Below are 25,193 nucleotides of genomic sequence, written 5' to 3' on the forward strand. Positions count from 1 at the left end.
GCGCAAGGAAGCCCCAGACCACCTCCTCCACCATGTATGTACAAAACTATTCCCAGGTTCGGAAATCATACTGGACAAAAACAAGACACACTTACCTTTTAAAGACTTGTTTGTGTCCAATTGATGCCAGCGGTGCCTCCATATTGTCGTGGAAGTGTGGTGGACTCAAGACTCCAATGACCGGACACAGGTTTACAACAGGTCAACACTTTATTAACTAGTTTCAAATAGTAATAACTACCGTTAACTCAATGGACCAGATAACTCTATCCGCATAGTCCCTCTTTCTCCCGGGGTTGATGTTCCTCCGTGCGCTGTACTCGTTCATTCCATCGGGCAGAGCTTCTGATGTGAAGTGTCCTGACTCAAAGTTTGCTTCTGTCTTTATGGGCCTTGTCGCGCTAATCCCTTCTCCGCAAATGCCCCGAGGTCATCTATGCTCGCCCTACTGGCACCAACTCGCTCCCCTCCTGCTGTGAGTTCCATTTACCTCACAATAGGAGGGTGCTCTAGCCCGGGGCTGTACAGGAGGTGTACAACGGACTCACAGCTTTAACAGAGCGAGATACATTCCTAACATGCCTACGACCACCTATTGGTTCACTCACCAATCTCATAACTAGTTACATAGTATAAAGATTTATTCTACCACAACTTCCAGGTCAGAAGTTGGTATTTCAGACGTATCTGTATCTGTATTTATCTGGTATCTGTATTTGTAATACAGGTATCTGTATTTGTCTGTCTGTATCTGTAAAATACAGGTATCTGTATTTGTAATAGACGAACCAGGCTTATGACATATGGTGCAGTTAGAAGCAGTGAGAAACAAGGACCATTGGATGATCCTGGGCGGTAGTGTGTCAGACGTCGCCTCAGTTGGAACAAACAGACTGATCAGCGGCTTGTGATCAGTGCGAATCATGAAATGATGTCCAAGAAGGTACTGGCGAAATTTTCTGATGCCGAAAACGATTCCCAATCCTTCCTTGTGAAGTTGGGAATAGTTCTTCTCTGCCGGGTACTACGTTCTGGAAGCAAATGCAACAGGTCTTTCTGTACCATCAGGCATCACGTGTGATAATACACTCCCCACTCCATACCGACAGGCATCGCATGTCAACACAAGATCTTTCTCTGGATCAAAATGAACAAGAACATTGGACGATTTGAGCAGATCCTTGGAAGTCTGGAATGCTGATTGTTCAGTGGACCCCCATTTCAAGTAGACTCCTTTCCTCAAAAGACGACAAAGAGGGCCCAAAACGTCGGTCACATTTGAGATGTAACAACCATAGAACTGAAGCAAACCGAGCTATGACTTCAATTCGGTTACGTCTCGTGGAGCACGAGCATCCTTGATAGCTCGGACTTTCTCATCTGTCGGGTGTAGCCCCTCGGCATCAATCGTTTGACCCAGGTTGTGACCGATGGCACCATAAACTTGCACTTGTCTCGACGCAAATGTAGGCCGGAGTCCGAAATCTTCTTCAGAACTCTATCCAGGTTTTGTTGATGTCCAGCATCCATATGACCAGTAACCAGAATATCATCCGAGTAACAAACCACGTTGCGTTCGGCGGCAAACAAACTGTCAGGTGCAGATTTTACTCCAAAACTGAGTCGGTGGTACCTGGACAACTCATGATGCATGTTGATGGTAAGATACTGTTTCAAATTCTCGTCCAAGCGGACCTGAAGATAGATGGATTTGAGATCGAGTTTTGAAAAAATCTTGTCCTTCAAAGCGGCCTTGAGCTCTGCATACATAAGCTCCAGGATTGTCCGAGAACTAATCAGGTTTTTACCGAGTGTGAATGTCTCTCCCCTGCAAACGGACAGGAAGACGGCCTTCATCCAGGCTTCCGCCGTGATGCCGTTCTCCTCAAAGTAGAAAGACAACCGCTGGGAATACGTATCAAAATCTCCCTCATGAGGGTTGAATTCATTGATATGGCCGAAAGAAGTCATGCTCTAGATGTTTATCCTCGTCGCCATGAAAGGAGAACGTTACAGAACCAGAACATTTTTTGCTTCCAGAACGTTGTCCCCGGCAGAGAAGAACAATTCCCAACTTGACATGGAAGGTTTCAGAATCGTTTATGGCGTCAGCAAATTTCGCCAGTACCTTCTTGGACATCATTTCACGATTCGCACTGATCACAAGCTGCTGATCAGCCTGTTTGGTCCTACGAAGTCGACGTCTGACACACTACCACCCAGGATCATCCGATGGTCCCTGTTTCTCGCTGCTTTTGACGACACCATATGTTATAAGCCTGGTTCGTCTATCACAAATGCAGATGCCATGAGTCGGTTAACCCTTCCCGAATCCGTTGATGATTCGCCTTCACCAGGATCAATTGGCGCAATGATGGATCATCTAGAAGATTGTGCTGACGACGCCGGCCAGATCCGCACCCATACTCGACGAGACCCCGTTCTGTCCAGAACTGTCCAGGCTGTGCAGCTTGGATGGCATTTGCTACCTGAGGGTGACCCAGGTTTTGCGGCTTTTAACGGACGTAAAAACGAACTCAGCATGGAAAATTGTTGCCTACTCTGGGGATGTCAGTGTCGTGATCCCGGAAAATCTGCATTCCAGTGTCATGGATTAAATCCATGACTGTCACCCCGGGATTGTGAAGATGAAGTCAATCGCTAGAAACTATGTGTGGTGGCCAAATCTTGATGCTGATATCGAACATCATGTTCGACATTGTTACCCCTGCCAGAGCACCTGGAATACACCTGAGAAAGCGCCACTGCATCCCTGGAAATGGCCCAGCGATCCGTGGCATCGCCTACATCTTGATTTTGCCGGGCCGATTAATGGCAGCATGATTTTAATCATCACAGACAAAATGGATCGATGCCTATGTAGCGCGTGGTACTACGTCAGCCATTGTCGTCGAAAAACTCAGACGCTGTTTCGCCACTCATGGTCTGCCCAGGATGATCGTGAGTGATAACGGTTCGTGTTTTTCCAGGTCCGAGTTTGCCGAGTTCACACGTCGGAACGGCATCAAATATAAGTTTGTCAGCCCACATCATCAGGCTTCAAATGGCTCAGCCGAACGATCCATGAGAATCATCAAATACGGATTGCAGAAACTTCAGGAGGGAAACCTGGAAACAAATGGACATGGACAAATCTGGACATGCTGCTTCTGCTGTCTCAACAATGGATGGAGGTCCTCAATGCCAAACAGGAAATCAGAGCTGTCTCCCTTGACATATCACGTGCCTTCGATACGGTCTGGCACCCAGCTCTGCTCACCAAACTCTCCTCCTATGGTATCCATGGAAATCTCCATGCATGGCTTGCAGACTTCCTCTCTGGTCGTAGTCAACGTGTGGCCCTGAATAGATTTCTCTCATCTCGCCTTCCTGTTCAGGCTGGAGTTCCCCAAGGCAGTGTTCTTGGCCCTGTGCTTTTTCTGGTCTTTATCAATGATCTCTCCGACTCTCTGGAAAATCCTCTCTATCTCTTTGCTGATGACTCCACTCTCTGCCGCTCCATGCCTCTTCCCTCAGATCAGCAGTCTGCAGCCTCCTCACTCTCTGAAGACCTGGATAAAATCACAGACTGGTCAAACAAATGGAACATGTCTTTCAATCCTGACAAATCTCACACTCTTACTATGTCTCTTCGAAAAGATCGACTGGACAACCTTCCCATCTACTTTCTCAACAATCCTCTCCAAGAAGTTCTGTCGCTCAAGCTTTTGGGTCTCACTATCTGCAGTGATCTTTCTTGTGAAAACCACATTTCCAAGCTGGCCTCCAAAGCCAGTCGCCGACTGGGCATCCTCTGTCGTGCGAAGTCCTTCCTTGGCACACCTGAGCTCCTCACCACATACAAGGCTTTCATCCGCAGCTCAATGGAATACTGTTCTCCCCTATGGGCTGGTGCTCCTGCCTGACACCTACCTCGGCTTCACGCTGTTGAAACCAAAGCTTTCAGAATCATTGGAATCTCCCGCGATGAAGCTATCTCTGAAGGCCTTTCACTTACTCACCACAGGCAGGTAGGTGGTCTTTCTGTCTTCTACCGACTCCTCTCCGGCCTTGCTCCCCCAGCTCTCTCTGTGCTCTGTCCCCCAAATATTCTTTCAGGTCGCACAAGATCTGCCAGCAACCCTCTGATGGTTAAACTGCCGAAATCTCGGCTCTCTGCTCACCTTCACTCTTTCATTCCTCTTTTCTCCCACCTCTGGAACAAACTCCCCCACTCCCTTCAATCCCACCCCTCCCTCCAGGTCTTTAAAACAGATGTTCACCACCATCTCTTAGCTTCCCCCATCCAAAACCTTGATCTTTTCTACCCCCGCTAACTCCACCCCAGATCCACCTAGTTTGAAATTCCAACTTCTTTCCTAGAAGTCCTGGCAGTGTCCAGAAGTTTTATACCTCTCCCACCCCCCCCCCCCCGCCCTTCCCAAGCCTCCCCACAAAGCCCTCTCCCTCCCACAGATCTATTGATGTCTCGATGCCTCTCGTTCCCTGCTCTCAAATGTTGTGTTTGTGTCCTTCCCCCTCTCTCCCCATCTTGTCTACCGCTCCCGATGTTATATGTATTTCGGGTCGGTTTGTCTTTGTGTGATTAATGTTAGCTCTTTCACGAGCCTCGATCTTGTATACAAAAAAAAAAAAAAAAAAAAAAATCTGTCTCGTCTCCTGTTCAAATACCGCATCACGCCACAATCAACAACCAGTGCAGCTCCGTCTGAGTTATTGATGAAACGACACCTGAGATCGACACTTGACAATCTTAAACCGGACACGTCATCAAATGTTTATCAGAGCCAGCTTAATCAAAAGTTGGTCCACGATAAGTCGTCCAACAGTTGCTGTATCAACATTGGAGATCCAGTGTTTGAGCGAAATTTGGTGCAGGTGCGACGTGGCTACCAGGGATGATTACAAAATATCGAGAATATTATTACAAATATCATATGTATTATATATATCTTATTTATTTATCAAATATTATATTTGTAATAAGAATATTATTACAAAATATTACAAATATCGAGAAGCCAGGTCCACTGTGCTGCGTTATTCGCCTGCAGGACTGCCGCGAAATACGTCGACATCAGGACCACATAACCTACCGTTACTGTCAGTCGATAGAGCCTGCAGCATCGTTACAGTCAGAACAACAGTTCGCCCCTCCACTGCCAGAGATCGTCGTGGTTGCTCCAGCCGGTTCGGATACCCCGAAAACCTCTGCGAACGCTACACCTTTCGTGGAGACCAAAGTGATCACCTCGGACTCTGTATCCACTGTTCCACCGTGACGCTCAATGTGCGAGAGAAAAGCACCTGACCATTTGAAATTTTGAAGATGTATTTTCACGTTGACACATGTTCTATTTTCACGTTGACACATGCTATATTTTCACGTTGACACATGTTCTATTTTCACGTTGACTCATGTTATATGTCCATGTTGACACATGTTCTATTTTCACGTTGACACATGTTCTATTTTCACGTTGACACATGCTATATTTTCACGTTGACACATGTTCTATTTTCACGTTGACACATGTTATATGTCCATGTTGACACATGTTCTATTTTCACGTTGACACATGTTCTATTTTCACGTTGATACATGTTATATTTTCACATTGACACATGTTCTATTTTCACGTTGACACATGCTCTATTTTCACGTTGACACATGTTCTATTTTCACGTTGATACATGCTATATTTTCACGTTGACACATGTTCTATTTTCACGTTGACTCATGTTCTATTTTCACGTTGACACATGTTATATGTCCATGTTGACACATGTTCTATTTTCACGTTGACACATGTTCTATTTTCACGTTGACACATGTTTTATATTCACGTTGACACATGCTATATTTACACGTTGACACATGTTCTATTTTCACGTTGACACATGTTCTATTTTCACGTTGATACATGTTATATTTTCACATTGACACATGTTCTATTTTTATGTTGACACATGCTCTATTTTCACGTTGACACATGTTCTATTTTCACGTTGACACATGCTCTATTTTGACGTTGACACATGCTCTATTTTCACGTTGACACATGTTCTATTTTCACATTGACACATGTTCTATTTTCACGTTGACACATGTTATATTTTCACGTTGACACATGCTCTATTTTCACGTTGACACATGCTCTATTTTCACGTTGACACATGCTCTATTTTCACGTTGACACATGCTCTATTTTCACATTGACACATGCTCTATTTTCACGTTGACACATGTCCTATTTTCACGTTGACACATGTTCTATTTTCACGTTGGCACATGTTCTATTTTCACGTTGACACATGTTCTATTTTCACGTTGACACAATGACACATGCTCGATTTTCACGTTGACAATGCTTTATTTTCACGTTGACACATTCTCTATTTTCACGTTGACACATGTTCTGTTTTCACGTTGACACATCTTCTATGTCCATGTTGACACATGTTCTATTTTCACGTTGACACATGTTCTATTTTCACGTTGGCACATGTTCTATTTTCACGTTGACACTTGTTCTATTTTCACGTTGATACATGTTCTATTTTCACATTGACACATGTTCTATTTTCACGTTGACACATGCTCTATTTTCACGTTGACACATGTTCTATTTTCACGTTGACACATGCTCTATTTTGACGTTGACACATGCTCTATTTTCACGTTGACACATGTTCTATTTTCACGTTGACACATGTTCTATTTTCACGTTGACACATGCTCTATTTTCACGTTGACACATGCTCTATTTTCACGTTGACACATGCTCTATTTTCCCGTTGACACATGCTCTATTTTCACGTTGACACATGCTCTATTTTCACGTTGACACATGTTCTATTTTCACGTTGACACATGTTCTATTTTCATGTTGGCACATGTTCTATTTTCACGTTGACACATGTTCTATTTTCACGTTGACACAATGACACATGCTCGATTTTCACGTTGACACATGCTCTATTTTCACGTTGACACATGCTGTATTTTCACGTTGACACATGTTCTATTTTCAGGTTGACACATGTTATATTTTCACGTTGACACATGCTCTATTTTCACGTTGACACATGCTCTATTTTCACGTTGACACATGTTCTATTTTCACGTTGACACATGTTCTATTTTCACGTTGACACATGTTCTGTTTTCACATTGACACATGCTCTATTTTCACGTTGACACGTGCTCTTTTCACGTTGACACATGCTCTATTTTCACGTTGACACATGTTCTATTTTCACGTTGACACATGTTCTATTTTCACATTGACACATGTTCTATTTTCACGTTGACACATGTTCTATTCACATGTTGACACATGTTCTATTCACACGTTGACACATGTTCTATTTTCACGTTGACACATGTTCTATGTCCATGTTGACACATGTTCTATTTTCACGTTGACACATGTTCTATTTTCACGTTGACACATGTTCTATTTTCACGTTGACACATGTTCTATTTTCACGTTGATACATGTTCTATTTTCACATTGACACATGTTCTATTTTCACGTTGACACATGCTCTATTTTCACGTTGACACATGTTCTATTTTCACGTTGACACATGCTCTATTTTGACGTTGACACATGCTCTATTTTCACATTGACACATGTTCTATTTTCACGTTGACACATGTTCTATTTTCACGTTGACACATGCTCTATTTTCACGTTGACACATGCTCTATTTTCACGTTGACACATGCTCTATTTTCTCGTTGACACATGCTCTATTTTCACGTTGACACATGCTCTATTTTCACGTTGACACATGTTCTATTTTCACGTTGACACATGTTCTATTTTCACGTTGGCACATGTTCTATTTTCACGTTGACACATGTTCTATTTTCACGTTGACACAATGACACATGCTCGATTTTCACGTTGACACATGCTCTATTTTCACGTTGACACATGCTCTATTTTCACATTGACACATGTTCTATTTTCAGGTTGACACATGTTATATTTTCACGTTGACACATGTTCTATTTTCACGTTGACACATGCTCTATTTTCACGTTGACACATGTTCTATTTTCACGTTGACACATGTTCTATTTTCACGTTGACACATGTTCTGTTTTCACATTGACACATGCTCTATTTTCACGTTGACACGTGCTATTTTCACGTTGACACATGCTCTATTTTCACGTTGACACATGTTCTATTTTCACGTTGACACATGTTCTATTTTCACGTTGACACATGTTCTATTTACACGTTGTCACATGTTCTATTCACACGTTGACACATGTTCTATTTTCACGTTGACACATGTTCTATTTTCACGTTGACACATGTTCTATTTTCACGTTGACACATGCTCTATTTTCACGTTGACACATGTTCTATTTTCACGTTGACACATTGTCTATTTTCACGTTGATACATGCTCTATTTTCACATTGACACATGTTGTATTTTCACGTTGACACATGTTGTATTTTCACGTTGACACATGTTCTATTTTCACGTTGACACATGTTCTATTTTCACGGTGACACATGTTCTATTTTCACGTTGACACATGTTATATTTACACGTTGACACATGTTCTATTTACACGTTGACACAAGTTCTATTCACACGTTGACACATGTTCTATTTTCACTTTGACACATTTTCTATTTTTACATTGACGCATGTTCTATTTTCACGTTGACACATGTTCTATTTTCACGTTGACACATGCTCTATTTTCACGTTGACACATGCTCTATTTTCACGTTGACACATGCTCTATTTTCACATTGACACATGCTCTATTTTCACGTTGACACATGCTCTATTTTCACGTTGACACAAGTTCTATTTTCACGTTGACACATGTTCTATTTTCACGTTGGCACATGTTCTATTTTCACGTTGACACATGTTCTATTTTCACGTTGACACAATGACACATGCTCTATTTTCACGTTGACACATGCTCTATTTTCACGTTGACACATTCTCTATTTTCACGTTGACACATGTTCTATTTTCACGTTGACACATGTACTATGTCCATGTTGACACATGTTCTATTTTCACGTTGACACATGTTCTATTTTCACGTTGACACATGTTCTATTTTCACGTTGACACATGTTCTATTTTCACGTTGATACATCTTCTATTTTCACATTGACACATGTTCTATTTTCACGTTGACACGTGATCTATTTTCACGTTGACACATGTTCTATTTTCACGTTGACACATGCTCTATTTTCACGTTGACACATGCTCTATTTTCACGTTGACACATGTTCTATTTTCACGTTGACACATGTTCTATTTTCACGTTGACACATGCACTATTTTCACGTTGACACATGCTCTATTTTCACGTTGACACATGCTCTATTTTCCCGTTGACACATGCTCTATTTTCACGTTGACACATGCTCTATTTTCACGTTGACACATGTTCTATTTTCACGTTGACACATGTTCTATTTTCACATTGGCACATGTTCTATTTTCACGTTGACACATGTTCTATTTTCACGTTGACACAATGACACATGCTCGATTTTCACGTTGACACATGCTCTATTTTCACGTTGACACATGCTCTATTTTCACGTTGACACATGTTCTATTTTCAGGTTGACACATTTATATTTTCACGTTGACACATGCTCTATTTTCACGTTGACACATGTTCTATTTTCACGTTGACACATGTTCTATTTTCAGGTTGACACATGTTATATTTTCACGTTGACACATGCTCTATTTTCACGTTGACACATGTTCTATTTTCACGTTGACACATGTTCTATTTTCACGTTGACACATGTTCTATTTTCACGTTGACACATGTTCTATTTACACGTTGACACATGTTCTATTCACACCTTGACACATGTTCTATTTTCACGTTGACACATGTTCTATGTCCATGTTGACACATGTTCTATTTTCACGTTGACACATGTTCTATTTTCACGTTGACACATGTTCTATTTTCACGTTGACACATGTTCTATTTTCACGTTGATACATGTTCTATTTTCACATTGACACTTGTTCTATTTTCACGTTGACACATGCTCTATTTTCACGATGACACATTGTCTATTTTCACGTTGACACATGCTCTATTTTCACATTGACACATGTTGTATTTTCACGTTGACACATGTTCTATTTTCACGTTGACACATGTTCTATTTTCACGTTGACACATGTTCTATTTTCACGGTGACACATGTTCTATTTTCACGTTGACACATGTTATATTTACACGTTGACACATGTTCTATTTACACGTTGACACAAGTTATATTCAAACGTTGACACATGTTCTATTTGCACTTTGACACATGTTCTATTTTTACGTTGACGCATGTTCTATTTTCACGTTGACACATGTTCTATTTTCACGTTGACACACGCATGGGCAGAATTATCCCCGTGTCCACTTGCTTTCGTTTGCACACATATTTTCACATGTTTATGGAAATGTTGCTTTTGGAATGTCAATTTTGGAAATCTAGCACGTATTGCCCTTGGTAATTTTGGACTTAAAGGGGAGGATGTCATGTATGAAAGTGCAGACATGCCCCGTTTCATCCCAACACCGTGACCGCGGGTTTATTTCCGTTTCAGTAAGTTGCGGCCCAGCTCGGATGGTGCTTGGGTGAAACGGGCCTTTATCTGCAGAGTCAATAAATGTGCAACAATCGATCGTAGTCTGTGGAGATACTTTACACGTTCCTTACCAACGGTTTTGTTGAAGTTCTTGCTTGTGTGCTTGAACCACTTGGTGATCACTCGACAATAAACTTTTTGTTTTTGACGAGCCTCGTCTATGTAAACAAAAAAACAAAACAAGATTATAATATAATTAGTTTATAATAGTTTCAGATTTATAATAGTTAAGTTTGAGGAAGTTAATTTGAAGCCAGGATTTTATTTCAGTGATGCAGTTTGTCAGGATAGAGTGGGTGGCGGTGGAGATGGACTTGGTGGAGATGAAAAGCTGGATGTCATTGGCGAAGCAGTGGAATTTGAGACCATGACGGCGGAATTAAGTGACCGAGGGGGGACAGGTAAAGGAAGAAGAGGAGGGGGCAAAGAACTGAACCTTGGGGGACACCTTGGGGGCGGGGAGCAGTGGGGGATTTGCAGTTATTGATGGAGATGAACTGGCGTCTGTCAGATAGGTACGATTTAATCCAAGAGAGGGCAGTGCCAGTAACGTTAGAGGTGGTTTCAAGTCGGGAGAGGAGGATGGTGTGATCGATGGTGTCAAAGGCGGCGCTGAGGTCGAGGAGGATGAGAATGTTGAGGTTGCCAGCGTCAGAGGAGAGGAGAAGGTCATTGGTGATTTTGAGGAGAGCAGTTTCAGTACTGTGGTTGGAGCGGAATCCGGATAGGAATGTTTCATACAGGTTATTGGCAGAGAGGTGATGTTTGAGTTGAGCAGCTACGGCGCATTCCAAAACTTTCGACAGAAAGGGTAGGTTGGAGATGGGTCTGAAGTTGTTTAGAGTGTCAGGGTTTAGTCCAGGTTTTTTCAGAATGGGGGTAACAGCAGCAATTTTGAGGGATGGTGGGACGATGCCTGTAGACAGGGAGGAGTTTATTGTTGCAATGATAAGTGGAGAGAGAGCAGGAAGGGAGGCCTTGACAAAGCTGGAGGGATGGGGTCAAGAGTGCAGGTGGCAGTTTTCATTCCTATGAGGAGTTCAGAGAGGTCAGTAGGGGAGATTGGGGAGAATTGTGACAGGGGATGGCAGGACCAGGGGGGGGGGGCAGGTGGTTTGAGGGGGAGCGGGTGCGGCGATGGTCAAGCTGTTGTAGATGTTTTCAACTTTGCGTTGGAAGAATGAAAGGAAGGAGATGCAGTTGTCCACTGTGAATGACTGGGTGGTGGTTTTCAGGGGGCTGAGGAGTTTGTTTATTGTAGAGAAGAGTGCTTTTGGGTTTCCGGAGCCAGAGTGGATAATTTGAGAGTAGTAGGCGGAGCGGGCGCGGGAGAGGGCATCTTTGTAGTGTTGTAGGTGGTCCATGTAGGCTTGGGAATGAACTGTGAGACCTGTTGTGAGACCTGTTTTATTGCGGAACTACATGCTCTAAATTCATATTCATTCCACCCCTCCTCTATCGTTCTTAAACGGATCGCTAACTTGAAAATCACAACAAACCCAATTTGTTATAAATGTACGTCTTTCATTAATCATCCAATTTCTAAACTCCCCCCTGACCCTCCCCTCCAAATCTCCCCCTTACCCCTCCCCTCATAAATTCCCCCCTTGCCCCTCCCCTCCTAAACTCCCCCCTAACCCTTCCTCTTCAAAACTCCCCCCCAACCCCTCCCCTTCAAATCTCCCCCCCCCCTACCATCCCTCTCCAATTCTTCCCCCTCCCACCTCCCTTCTCAAAGTTGCCTCCTCCCCACTTCGTCTCCCTTCTATCTCATACCTCGACCTCCCCCAATCTTCTACTTTCCTCTGCCACCCCTCAATGAACCCCTCACAGTGCCTCATCCCATCACCATCAAACCTTTCGTCCTCATCCTTCCCTTTCTTGTAACTCTTCTGTAATCTCTGACACACTATTAACTGTTCTTCCTACCTCCCCTGCCCATCCTTCATCTGCCCCGACCCCACCACTCCCCTCTCCTGCAACCTATGCTCACCCTCCCTCCTCATTAACGACATGGACCTCAAACATTCGGGGCCTTTGCTCAAACCTGATTTATCTCTCCATTCAGGTTGCTTCTGACAATCCAGACTTGATCTGCTTAACAGAAACTTTCCTCCTTCAAGATGTCTCTGATTCCTTAATATCTCTTCCTGGTTACTCAATCCTCTGGTATGATAGACCTGAGCCTCGTCCTGGTGGTGGGGTTGCTATCTTTATCAAAAACTCTCTTCCTCACTCTCCTTGAACTGCTCTCTCTCCACCCCACCCCCAGGAGTACCTCTGGCTACGGCTTCCTCTCCGCTCCCACCTTTTGTTCATATGTGTTCTGTACCGTCCTCCAAACAGTGATGACTCCATTTACATGTCGCTGTCTAACAACATGGACCAAGTTCAATCAACTCATCCCAACTCTCTCTTCCTCATATTTGGCGACTTCAACTGTCATCATGCCAGCTGGCTGGGTGTGGGTTCCTCTCTCACCATCCATGGCACCTCAGCAAAGGACTTCTGTGACTCATTGGGACTGACACAATCTGTCAATTTCCCGACCCGGATCTCAGTCAATGGTGCATCTTCTCTTCTCGACTTGGTTCTGACAAACATCCCTGCAAATGTCTGCTGCTCTTCTTCTGCTGCAATCGGTTCTTCTGATCATGTGATTGTTAAAGTGGACATCTCTCTGTCCACTCTCAGAGAGCATCCTCAGCGTCGACGAGACTGGCATTTCACTCCCGCTGACTGGCACGGGCTGCAAGCAGCCATCAGTCATCTGGACTGGTCTCCCATCTCTACTGCCTCTGACATCAATTCTTCCTGGGAATTCTTCCAAAGCAAACTGCTCTCTCTCATGCACAGATTTATCCCATCTCGTCTTCAGTTGTCTTACCCTTCCTCCCATCCATGGTACACTGAATCTTGTGGTGAGGCATTTGCTCTGAAACAACTTGCTTTTGCCTCTCGGAAGGCAAATCCAACTGAAGGTAATGTCAGTTTCTTCCACCAAGCTCGGAACAAGTGTGTGTCTACCCTCAGGAGTGCCAGGAAGCACTATCTCTCCAAACTCAAGAATTAACTCTCAAACCTGTCTCCTTCCTCCAAATCCTGGTGGCGTCTGGTGAAATCCATTTCTGGTGTTTGTTGCCCCTCCATCCCCTCCCTCACCTCAAATGGCTACACAGTTGACACCACACATGACAAAGCCGAATGCCTAAACTCTGTGTTTGCCTCAAAATCTTGTGTCCCAAACCAATCTCTCTCTGTTCTCACCATACCCAGTCGAACCCAACTGTCCCTGGACTCTGTGTCCTTCTCTCCTGACAAAGTGGAAAAGTTTCTGTCAACCCTGGACTCTGATTCTGCAACTGGACCTGATGGCATCAGCCCATGGGTCCTAAAATCCTGCCCTGCCACTCTATCTCACCCTCTCTCTGTTCTTTTCACCCTCTCTTTTGCTTAAGGTCATCTGCCAGCATCTTCGAAATCAGCAAACATTACCGATTTACACAAAAAATGTGCAAAAACAGATCCTTGCAATGACAAACCAATCAGACTGCTCACAATTATCAGCAAAGTCATGGAATTCCATCATTGCTTCAGATATGAAATCTTTCCTCTTCTCCAATGGCTTGATCTCTGATCATCAATTTGGATTCAGACCAGGTCATTCTACTCTGGATATGTTGCTTCTGCTGTCTCCACAATGGATGGAGGTCCTCAATGCCAAACAGGAAATCAAGGCTGTCTCCCTCGACATATCACGTGCCTTTGATATTGTCTGGTACCCAGCTCTGCTCACCAAACTCTCCTCCTATGGTATCCATGGAAATCTCCACGCTTGGCTTGTGGACTTCCTCTCTGGTCGTAGTCAATATGCGGCCCTGAATGGATTTCTCTTACCGCCCCTTCCTCTTCTGGCTGGAGTTCCCCAATGTAGTGTTCTGGGCCTTGTGCTTTTTCTGGTCTTCATCAATGATCTCTCCGACTCTCTGGAAAATCCTCTCCATCTCTTTGCTGATGACTCCACTCTCTGCCGCTCCATTCCTCATCCCTCAGATCGGCAGCCTGCAGCCTCCTCGCTCTGTGCAGACCTAGACAAAATCACAGAGTGGTCAAACAAGTGGAACATGTCTTTCAATCCTGACAAATCTCACACTCTTACTTTGTCTCTCCGAAAAGACCGACTGGAAAACCCTCCCATCTACTTTCTCAACAATCCTCTCCAAGAAGTTTTGTCGCTCAAGCTTTTGGGTCTCACTATCTGCCATGATCTTTCTTGGGAAAACCACATTTCCAAGCTGGCCTCCAAAGCCAGTCGCCGATTGAGCATCCTCCGTCATGCGAAGTCCTTCCTTGGCACACCTGAGCTCCTCACCACATACACGTCTTTCATCCGCAGCTCAATGGAATACTGTTCCCCCATCTGGGCCGGTGCTACTGCCTCACACCTTGCTCGGCTTCATGCTGTTGAAGTCAAAGCTTTCAGAATAATTGGGATCCCTGCGATGAAGCTAACTCCGAGGGCCTTTCACTCACTCACCGCACACAGGTTGGTGGTCTTCTGTCTTCTACTGACTCCTCTCCGGCTTTGCTCCCCCAGCTCTCTCTGTGCTCTGTCCCCCAAATATTCCTACAGGTCGCACAAGATCTGCCAGCAAATCTGTTATGGTTAAACTGCCAAAATCTAGGCTCTCTGCTCACCTTCACTCTTTCATTCCTCTTTTCTCCCACCTCTGGAACAAACTCCCCCACTCCCTTCAATCCCACCCCTCCCTCCAGGTCTTTAAAACAGCTGTTCACCACCATCTCTTATCTTCCCCCATCCAAAACGTTGATCTTTTCTACCCCCGCTAACTCCACCCCAGATCCACCTAGTTTGAAATTCCAACTTCTTTCCTAGAAGTCCTGGCAGTGTCCATATGTTTTATACCTCTCCCACCCCCGCCCCCTTCCCATGTCCCCCCCCCCCCCCCCCCCAAAGCCCTCGCCCTCTCCCTCTCTCAGATCTCTCGATGTCTCCATGTCTCTCGGTCCCTGCTCTCAAATGTTGTGTTTATGTCCTTCCCCCTCTCTCCCCATCTTGTCTACCGCTCCCGATGTTATATGTTTTATGTGTCGGTTTGTCTTTCTGTGTGATTAATGTTCGCTCTTTCACGAGCCTCGATCTTGTATACAAAAAAAAAAAAAAAAAAAAAACTCTGAAACGATGCGTGATGAGGGGCGCGGAGCGCACCGAGTCACGCTCGTCTTGCTAATAGGCAACAATTTACAGTTGTAAAAATCTCTAATTCTTCATTGAGACCGATCAGCCACGGAGTTCTTCAAGGATATATACTTGGGCCTCTTCTTTACCTTCGCCACGAAAGGTGGATGGATGTTATGTTTTCACCCAAGTCTGTCTGTTTGTCGGTCTGTTTGTCTGTCTGCTTGTCTGTCTGTTTGTCTGTCCGTTTGTGAACAATATACCTTAAAAAGTTGTGGACGGATTTGGGCAAAATTTGGCAGAGATGTAGTGTATGTGAGAAAGTCGAAATGATTAGATGTTGGTGAAGATCCGGATTCGGATCCGGCCACGCTAATTTTTTAAGTGAATCTTCCCCATTGCGAGATATGGCAAAAAACGACACCGAGCAGGATATCTCAAAAAGTTGTGGACGGATTTGGACGAAACTTGGTGGACCGGTTGGGTGTCTGACAAGGACGATTCGATTTGATTTTGGTGAAGATCTGAAAATGAATTCGGATATGAGAATTATTTATTTTTAAGTGAATCTTCACCATTGGGAGAGAGGGCCAAAAACGATACATAGCAGGATATCTGAAAAGGTTATGGACGGATTTGGACGAAACTTGTTGGACATGTTGTGAGTGTGTGACAAGGAAGAATCGATTCAATTTTGATGAAGATCCAGATCCGGATCCGGCTAGTAGAAAATTTTAAGTGATTCTTTACCATTGGGAGATTGGGACAATAACGATACAAAGCAGAATATCTCAAAAGGTTGTGGATGGAAGATTTTGATGAAATGTGATTCCATATTGTGATTTTCTGGTCTACTCTGGGATACAAAACGTAAACTGTTCACCTGACAGAGGTATGCTCTCTACTGAGTGCCGTTCTAGTTTCTTATTATATGTTAATGATCTACACACTTGTTCTTCTTCATTGTCGTTTTTCCTTTTTGCTGATGATACAACTATCATCTATTGCAATTCTTCTAATGACTCTGATCAACACTCTCAATAATGAACTCATTAAGGTTTCGTCCTGGTTGAAATCAAACAAATTATCTTTAAATCCCAATAAAACCAAGTGTATGTTTTTAGGAAATCCACCAAACCTCCGTCTGACACTATTTCCTCTTTCTATATGGACAATGAACCCATTACTTTTGTTCATTCGACGAAATGTCTCAGTGTTATCTTGGATGACAAACTTTGCTGGTCTAATGATATTTTATCGATTGCTGAGATTATTTCTCGAAACACGAACTTTCTGTGTAAACTTCGTACCTTCCTTCCTCCTTATAATTTATTGTCCCTCGATAATACCTGAATCCTCCCTCACCTGAACTATTATAACATCGTCTGGGCACGCTCCAGTTACAATCAGCTGCACTCACTCTCAGTTATTCAAAATCGCGCTATAAGGATCTACACCTTCTCTCATCCACGTGACCAAACTGCACCTCTTTTTGCCAAACTCAACACATTCACACTTTGTCACATTCATAAATTACATACAGGGATATTTATGTACAAACAAATTAACAAACTTCTTCCACAAGTTTTTTCATCTTACTTTACAGTTGTCCATGATATCCACTCTCATTTCACTAGACATCACGACATAACTTATCCCCACCTTTTACCCGCACATCTTACTCCATGAATTCTCTACGTTATTTTGTGCCACGTGTTTGGAATATAATTGATTGAGCAGTGAAGGCCCCAGTCGTCTGTGGGTCGGTGTTACTCTTCCAATGAACAAAGTTTGATCTTGTATTACTATTTGTTTCCTTTCTACTCGTTCATTTCTTATTCACTTTTGCTCGTCTCGCCTTATTGTTATTTCATTCTTTTTTATTTGTTTACTCTTGTTATTGTTAATCATTGTATTTTTCACGATTTTCCCTTCATTTTTTTACCATTCGGTATCTTAATCTAATTTATCGTTTGGCATTTATATTGTTAATCCATCGTCATATCGATACAAGCCTTGGTTTCTGAATAAGCCTCCATATTTGCTTCCCTTATATATTATGTTGATTATATCCGATGCGTTTTTTAGTTCCGAAGTATTACTTCTGAGAACGATCTTCAAAATGTGTTTCAGGTTCAAGCCTGGACGGCTGGGTTCGAATACCGACCCAGGTATAAACTGCCGAGGAAGTGTTCGCAGGCAGGTGATTCATCAATGTGTTCATCTACGTCCCTCGGATGGACGAAAAGCCGGACGTCCTGTGTGCTAGCATTAGTTGGCGAACGTTAAAGATCCCACAGTCTCCTTCACGAAGGGCAGGTAACGCACCTGGAGTGTAATGGGTAGATCTCGCCCTGAGGGCACCACCTGTTGGTTCACGGTTTTGTCTCCCGCCAGGTAACAGGTAAGTATAATTTGTTCATCACAGGACGTGATGCGACACCTTCTCAGGATTCCTTACTCGCGTGATGAGGCGACCTTTAACTTTGTGACGTCACCATGCCCATTGTTGAATCGTCATTTTATCACTCGATTGTTACGTCATCACAAGAATCTCTTTCATGTGATTCGTTCACACAGGTGACATCAAACTACCACCAGGTGTACATCCTGACGTGCACAGGGAATTCTCCTCCAGTAGGTCTGTTGTGAATCGGACAGTTTTGTTCAATTTATTATTTTAATTTATTTAAGTGAAGTTTGTTATCTTGTCGAACAGATTGTTATCTTGTCGAACAGTTTGTTATCTTGTCGAATAGTTTGATATCTTGTCGAACAGTTTGTCTTGTCAAACAGTTTGATATCTTGTCGAGCAGTTTGTTATCTTGTCGAACAGTTTTTTATCTTGTCGAACAGTTTGCTATCTTGTCGAACAGTTTGTTATCTTGTCGAACAGTTTGATATCCTGTCGAACAGTTTGTTATCTTGTCGAACAGTTTGATATGTTTTCGAACAGTTTGTTATCTTGTCGAACAGTTTGCTATCTTGTCGAATAGTTTGATATCTTGTCGAACAGTTTGTTATCTTGTCGAACAGTTTGCTATCTTGTCGAACAGTTTGTTATCTTGTCGAACAGTTTGCTATCTTGTCGAACAGTTTGTTATCTTGTCGAACAGTTTGATATCTTGTCGAACAGTTTGTTATCTTGTCGAACAGTTTGATATGTTTTCGAACAGTTTGTTATCTTGCCGAACATTTTGCTATCTTGTCGAATAGTTTGATGTCTTGTCGAACAGTTTGTTATCTTGTCGAACAGTTTGATATCCTGTCTAACAGTTTGTTATCTTGTCGAACAGTTTGTTATCTTGTCGAACAGGTTGTTATCTTGTCGAACAGTTTGTTATCTTGTCGCACAGTTTGTTATCTTGTCGAACAGTTTGCTATCTCGTCGAACAGTAAGTTATCATAATAATATAGGTTTAATGAATCACTGGTATGAATGTCTAATGTTTGTCCATTTAATATAGTTTCAGGTAACCTCTCGAGGAGGCGACATAATGGATGATGTACGCACGAGGAAATGTCACATCATATAGTTTCAGGTAACCTCTCGAGGAGGCGACATAATGGATGATGTACGCACGAGGAAACGTCACATCACATGTCAGAAGTTACCCCTGAGACGTCACAAAAAGTTACCCTTAAAGGGATCCCAGCACTTTCCCGTGCAGTGGAGAACAAAACTGATGATGTAGAATTTAGTATGAGAGATGAATTGAATGAAGAAGAACAATTTCTTGAGAAGGTACATGTGATGGTACCTGTCACAACTGTCACAACTGCATGTGATGTCACATGTGGAAATTGTGAAGAAGTGAAATCATCACATCTCCAACACACGTGACAAAAATGCAGCAACGAACTCTGGGATCATCTGATGTAGATCCACCTTGGGTCACCTGGTACTAAATCCATAGACCATAGAAATCAGTGCTTCGTTTGTGTGAAGGAGCGAGATCGCACAGGTGAGCATAAATTACGACCTGTGAGTACGAAGGATCGTCGACAAAATGTGATATGGGAGCAAGAAAAGGTACTCGATGATGATGATGTGGTACACCGTATCCAGGTATATGGTGACATGATTGATAATGGCTTCAGGTACCACAAGTCCTGTTTGTGTACAAATATGACAAAGTCTCACCTGCAGATGAAACACACCTGTGATCCAGTACATGATGATGCTCTGCAGTGGTTCACCTCTTACAAAGATGGTAACTTATCTGAAGATCCGAACATTATCATCTTTCTGACTTAACTTCACCACAACCACAGGTGCTGGTTATCCGTACCTGTTGTGGTGAATACCACTTCATACAAGTGCTCCATTCTCAAAAAGGAATGAAGAATACTACGGAGACCATGGATCAAAGGTCATGACAGAACCACAAAAAGGTAAATCTTCGCAAAAAGGCAAAAAGGTAAATAATTTGTTCATCAGATATTTCAACAGGTTATCTTCCATCGAGGTTACCTACCTGAAGAAACGTGCAGATGGAAGTGGCAACGAATCCCCAACCACAAGTGTTCATTCTGAAAAGAACGTTATCTTCCACCATTCTGCTAAATCATTCCGGAATGATGTGAAAGACACCTCTGAGAAACTGAGAAGAAGAAGAATCCAGAAGGTGGTCCATCGCTGTGTAGTCATCGCCATGAGTCTGCACCTGAATGTGTACCTGTGTCACTCTACAATCACGTGACCTGGATGGTGACTGATGCACCTCCAGAGATAAAGGAGTCAGACTTAAAATTGGAACTGAATGAGAAATCGGGAAAAAGTGCTCAATGTGGATCAAGGTATTTGTGCACCTGCAGCAGGTATCTCCACCAGCATTTCACACCTTAAAACAAACCAGGAGTAAAGAAGGAGTTTAAATATTGACCCGTTTTGTCAATATTATCAGGTATCGATGAGCCAGAGATGTATCGCTTGCATGTCACGGACTAGTGAGGAGGACCAGGATCAAGGTGAGCTATTGATTCCCACAAACCTTAAAGGTGGAAAATTCACTCAAAGTGCCATTCGTAACCTGGACTTCCATGAACACACTGGAAGGAACAACAACGCGTGGCACTACCCACAACATCTACCAACATTCAGGTAACGATGATGAGGTGTTGAAACCTGTTACATCAGGACCATGAACCAAAACACCTGGTGAGCTCCATGGGCAGGAATTCAGCTCTTCCAGACTAAGGTGAGTGGTCTAACCTGGAGAGATCGACAGCAAAGTCGTTCCTTGTGCAGCCGGAAACTTGCACAAGAACCAAGAGATACCAAGGTGTCTTGTGTACATCAAAATGGTCCTTGTACGAAAAAGGTGTGTGGAAGCTGAAAGAGCTGGCAGGTGGGAACAGCACCTTGAGGTATAAACATGCTGCCATACCTGATATCGACTGGACACAGTAAACACGTGGCAGGTATCCCACAATACCTGATGGTGATGAAGAAGCATCCACCACCAGATATCGGTACAGAATTCCACAGGCACATTTCACTGTGAGTGAAACGAGCGGTAAGTTCAATGGTGTTTGGACTGACTTGGTTCAGAACAGAACCAGGTGTGGTGTTTAATCATGGATTCTTCTTCTTCTTTTGAATGCGGCACAAGGTGTCGGGGTGGCGTCATTGACTGAGTGCAGGGACCTGTGATGTTGATGACCAATGACCTGTGCAGGTTAAGATGGATTTGTTCTGTGATTTGTTCAGGATGCCGGCGATAGCTCACCTGCTCTTCACGAAGGACACCTTGGGATCTTTACGTTCACCAACTAATGTCGTATGAGCGCCCTATCGCACATTGATGGATCACCCTAACTGTGAAACACCATGATGAGCCCCATACCACGCATTGATGGATCATCCTACCTGTGAAACACCATGATGAGCCCCATACCACACATTGATGGATCATCCCACCTGTGAAACCCCGTGATGAGCCCCATACCACGCATTGATGGATCATCCTACCTGCGAAACACCGGGATGAGCCCCATACCGCGCATTGATGGATCATGCTACCTGTGAAACACCGGGATGAGCCTCCTACCACGCATTGATGGATCATCCTACCTGTGAAACACCGTGATGAGCCCCATACCACGCATTGATGGATCATCCTACCTGTGAAACACCGGGATGAGCCCCCTACCAGGCATTGCTGGATCATCCTACCTGTGAAACACCGGGATGAGCCCCATACCACGCATTGATGGATCATCCTACCTGTGAAAACCGGATGAGCCCCATACCACGCATTGATGGATCATCCTACCTGTGAAACACCATGCTGGGCCCCATACCACACATTGATGGATCATCCTACCTGTGAAACACTGAGATGAGCCCCCTACCACGCATTGATGGATCATCCTACCTGTGAAACACCGGGATGAGCCCCATACCACGCATTGATGGATCATCCTACCTGTGAAACACCGGGATGAGCCCCATACCACGCATTGATGGATCATCCTACCTGTGAAACACCAGGATGATCCCCATACCACACATTGATGGATCATCCTACCTGTGAAACACCGAGATGAGCCCCCTACCACGCATTGATGGATCATCCTACCTGTGAAACACCAGGATGAGCCCCATACCACGCATTGATGGATCATCCTACCTGTGAAACACCGGGATGAGTCCCATACCACACATTGATGGATCATCCTACCTGTGAAACACCGGGATGATCCCCATACCACACATTGATGGATCATCCTACCTGTGAAACACCGGGATGAGCCCCATACCACGCATTGATGGATCATCCTACCTGTGAAAGACCCTTGTTTTCAATTCCACTGCACATTGTTCCCTATTGTGACATCACAAAGCACGTTTCGTACATGTTTTATCGCAGGTTTTTTCACTCACGATCAAGCGAGATCGATGTCCCCACCACCAAATGTTGTCGGGTCGAGTTTCCCCCATTTGGAGAAATAAGAGGGAGAACCCCAACCTGGCCCTCCCGGAGTGCAATGACAATGTCGCCCTGAGGGCAGCAGCTGTATGATCACGGGTTACCTCCCGCCAGGCGAATATGAATTGTTCATCACAATGCATGATGTGACGCCTTCTCTGGAATTTGCATTCACATGATGACGCTAAATTATCTTAGTGACGTCACTATACCGGTTATTAAATGATGATTTTATCGTTGTGTTTTGATTGGATGGAAGAGATTTCCACGAAGATTAACATTAAAACCTCCGTGGGAAATAATGAGAACCTGACGTTTCAGGTGTGAACCCTTCATCGGACCAAAATATATAGTAACCCCCAAAAGGTCACCTGGCCATGCTTCCAACGGTGTGATTAGCGATACCTGATGAATGTTCTGTTCATTCCATCCAGATCCAGGGCTCCACATTCTACCTGTGATCCGATCCAAACCCACTCTCACCTTCATTATTAACGCCGGTATTCCATTCCAGGTAAACACAAACGGTTTAATCTACCTGGAGGGATTTTCCTCCCTCAAACATCCCAATCAATGACACGTATGAAGAAGAAGAATCCGTATTGTATCGTGAGGAGAGTGAAATGTTCCGGTTAAAGTTCATTTCACTTTAAATAAGATAAACAATGAACTTATTAAATTATATAAACTTTATTATAATATAAACATTAATCAGTGATCATATCGCCATGAACAGGTAAATGATTTGATTGATTTGAACCCAAAATAATCGGATCAGTTCGTGATGAAAGTTTATTTCACTAAATGTACAAAATGAACGGAACCACCATCATCCCAAACCCCAATAGCGGGTTGAACGGGGTCCATGAAGTTCCCCCTGAACACGTGCAGGACCCGCGAGTCCCCAAAACACGTCAACTCTCCCGTCTCGTAATCCAAGAAGAACCCAAACCGTTCATGATCCCCCGGGACGGACAGGGAGGTACATTGATCGTTGTGATCTGCGGACAATTCGTTAAAACGTTTCTCTAAACACCAAGACTCGGGATTCTCTCCCAACCCGCTCTTTCTCCCTTTTCTCCCCATGGAGTTTAAACTGATTCCGATTCTGCACCAACAACTCGACCCCACATCGACCTCCCAGTAATGACGACCTGAGGAGAAACAATCACGGGAAACAACTTGTGCACGAACATCAAACAGATCAGGATGTTCCGGGTGCTGATTCTTGGTCCTGGTTAGAGTCGCCGTCCTGAGATCCCGGGAGATCTTGATCCGTCGATGTGCAGAGTTTGGGTCCAGACTCGGGCTCCGTCCATCTGCGGACATGACACGGGGTCGCGGACATTGTTAGACAAACGGACAAACACAAACACATTAATGTCTTTATCACAAAAAAACTTTTATTACAACAATTGTTTTATTTATTGCAACATTTATTGCAACAACAAAATATTGCAACAATGCACATTGCCGATGTTACCCTCTCCACGATCCCCACCCCCCCCCCATGCCCCCGCGTAATGCTGTGGACACATTACCGATGTTACCCTCTCCCCCCTCCCCCCACGTGATTCTGTGGGCACATTACCGATGTTACCCTCTCCCCCCTCCCCCCACGTGATTCTGTGGGCACATTAACGATGTTACCCTCTCTCCCCCCCCCCCTCCCCCATGCCCCCACGTGATATCGTGGGTACATTGCAGATATTGCAGATACTCCCCCCATGATGCTGTGGACACATTAACGATGTTACCCTCTCCCCTTCATAAAGGTGTGTTTATGTGTGCGGACAGACAATGGTGTTTATATGTATCGATGTGTCTATTTATGTGGAAGTGACGCGTCGTATAATGAAAGCAGATCGGACAAAAAGGGGGAAAATAAAATAGCAAAACAAAGGTGAGGCACGGGGGGGGGGGGGAGGTTAAAGGGGGGAGAGGGCTGCTTCGTTCGTTGATAAACGTACTTTTTATCTCACCTGGAACAAAGTTCAGGTGAGCTTATGCGATGGCGCGTCATCCGTCCGGAAACACTTGCAACTTATTTTGCGAAACCGCTGATGAGATTTTGACCAAATTTGGCACAAATTGTATTTGTTGTGTTCTGTCTAAAGTTTGTTCAGGGCAATAAAAATAAGTCGGGGTCTCAGGGGGTCAAAGTGGATCCACGTTTGACCCCAAAATAGGTATTTGCTTTTTCCCTGAACCTACGCCCACTATTTCGATGAAACTTCCACACAACCTTCAACACCCGCGATGTACAAATGTTTGTTGAAGGCATTACTGACGGAGGTATGTGGGAGTGGACCCCAAAATAGGTATGTTTTTGTTTGTTTAAAGTCTCATGATTATGTT

The 25,193-nt window shown here is 43.8% G+C and overlaps 1 protein-coding gene and 1 long non-coding RNA gene across 2 annotated transcripts in view; one reads left to right on the forward strand and one right to left on the reverse strand.

Moving 5' to 3' along the window:
- LOC144889633 (uncharacterized) overlaps nucleotides 1-25,193 on the forward strand; it is a 464,313-nt gene that overhangs the window by 182,626 nt on the left and 256,494 nt on the right. The gene's annotated exons all lie outside the window — the stretch shown is intronic.
- LOC137416556 (E3 ubiquitin/ISG15 ligase TRIM25-like) overlaps nucleotides 23,530-25,193 on the reverse strand; it is a 77,337-nt gene continuing 75,673 nt past the window's right edge. Inside the window, exon 8 of the mRNA XM_078771123.1 lies at nucleotides 23,530-24,154. Coding sequence (XP_078627249.1) covers nucleotides 23,628-24,154 — 527 coding nt within the window. The 3' untranslated portion in view covers nucleotides 23,530-23,627. The remainder of the gene's footprint in view (nucleotides 24,155-25,193) is intronic.

The sequence above is a fragment of the Myxine glutinosa genome, chromosome 1 (assembly GCF_964187855.1).
Source record: "Myxine glutinosa chromosome 1, kmMyxGlut1.1, whole genome shotgun sequence".
Lineage (NCBI taxonomy): Eukaryota > Metazoa > Chordata > Myxini > Myxiniformes > Myxinidae > Myxine > Myxine glutinosa.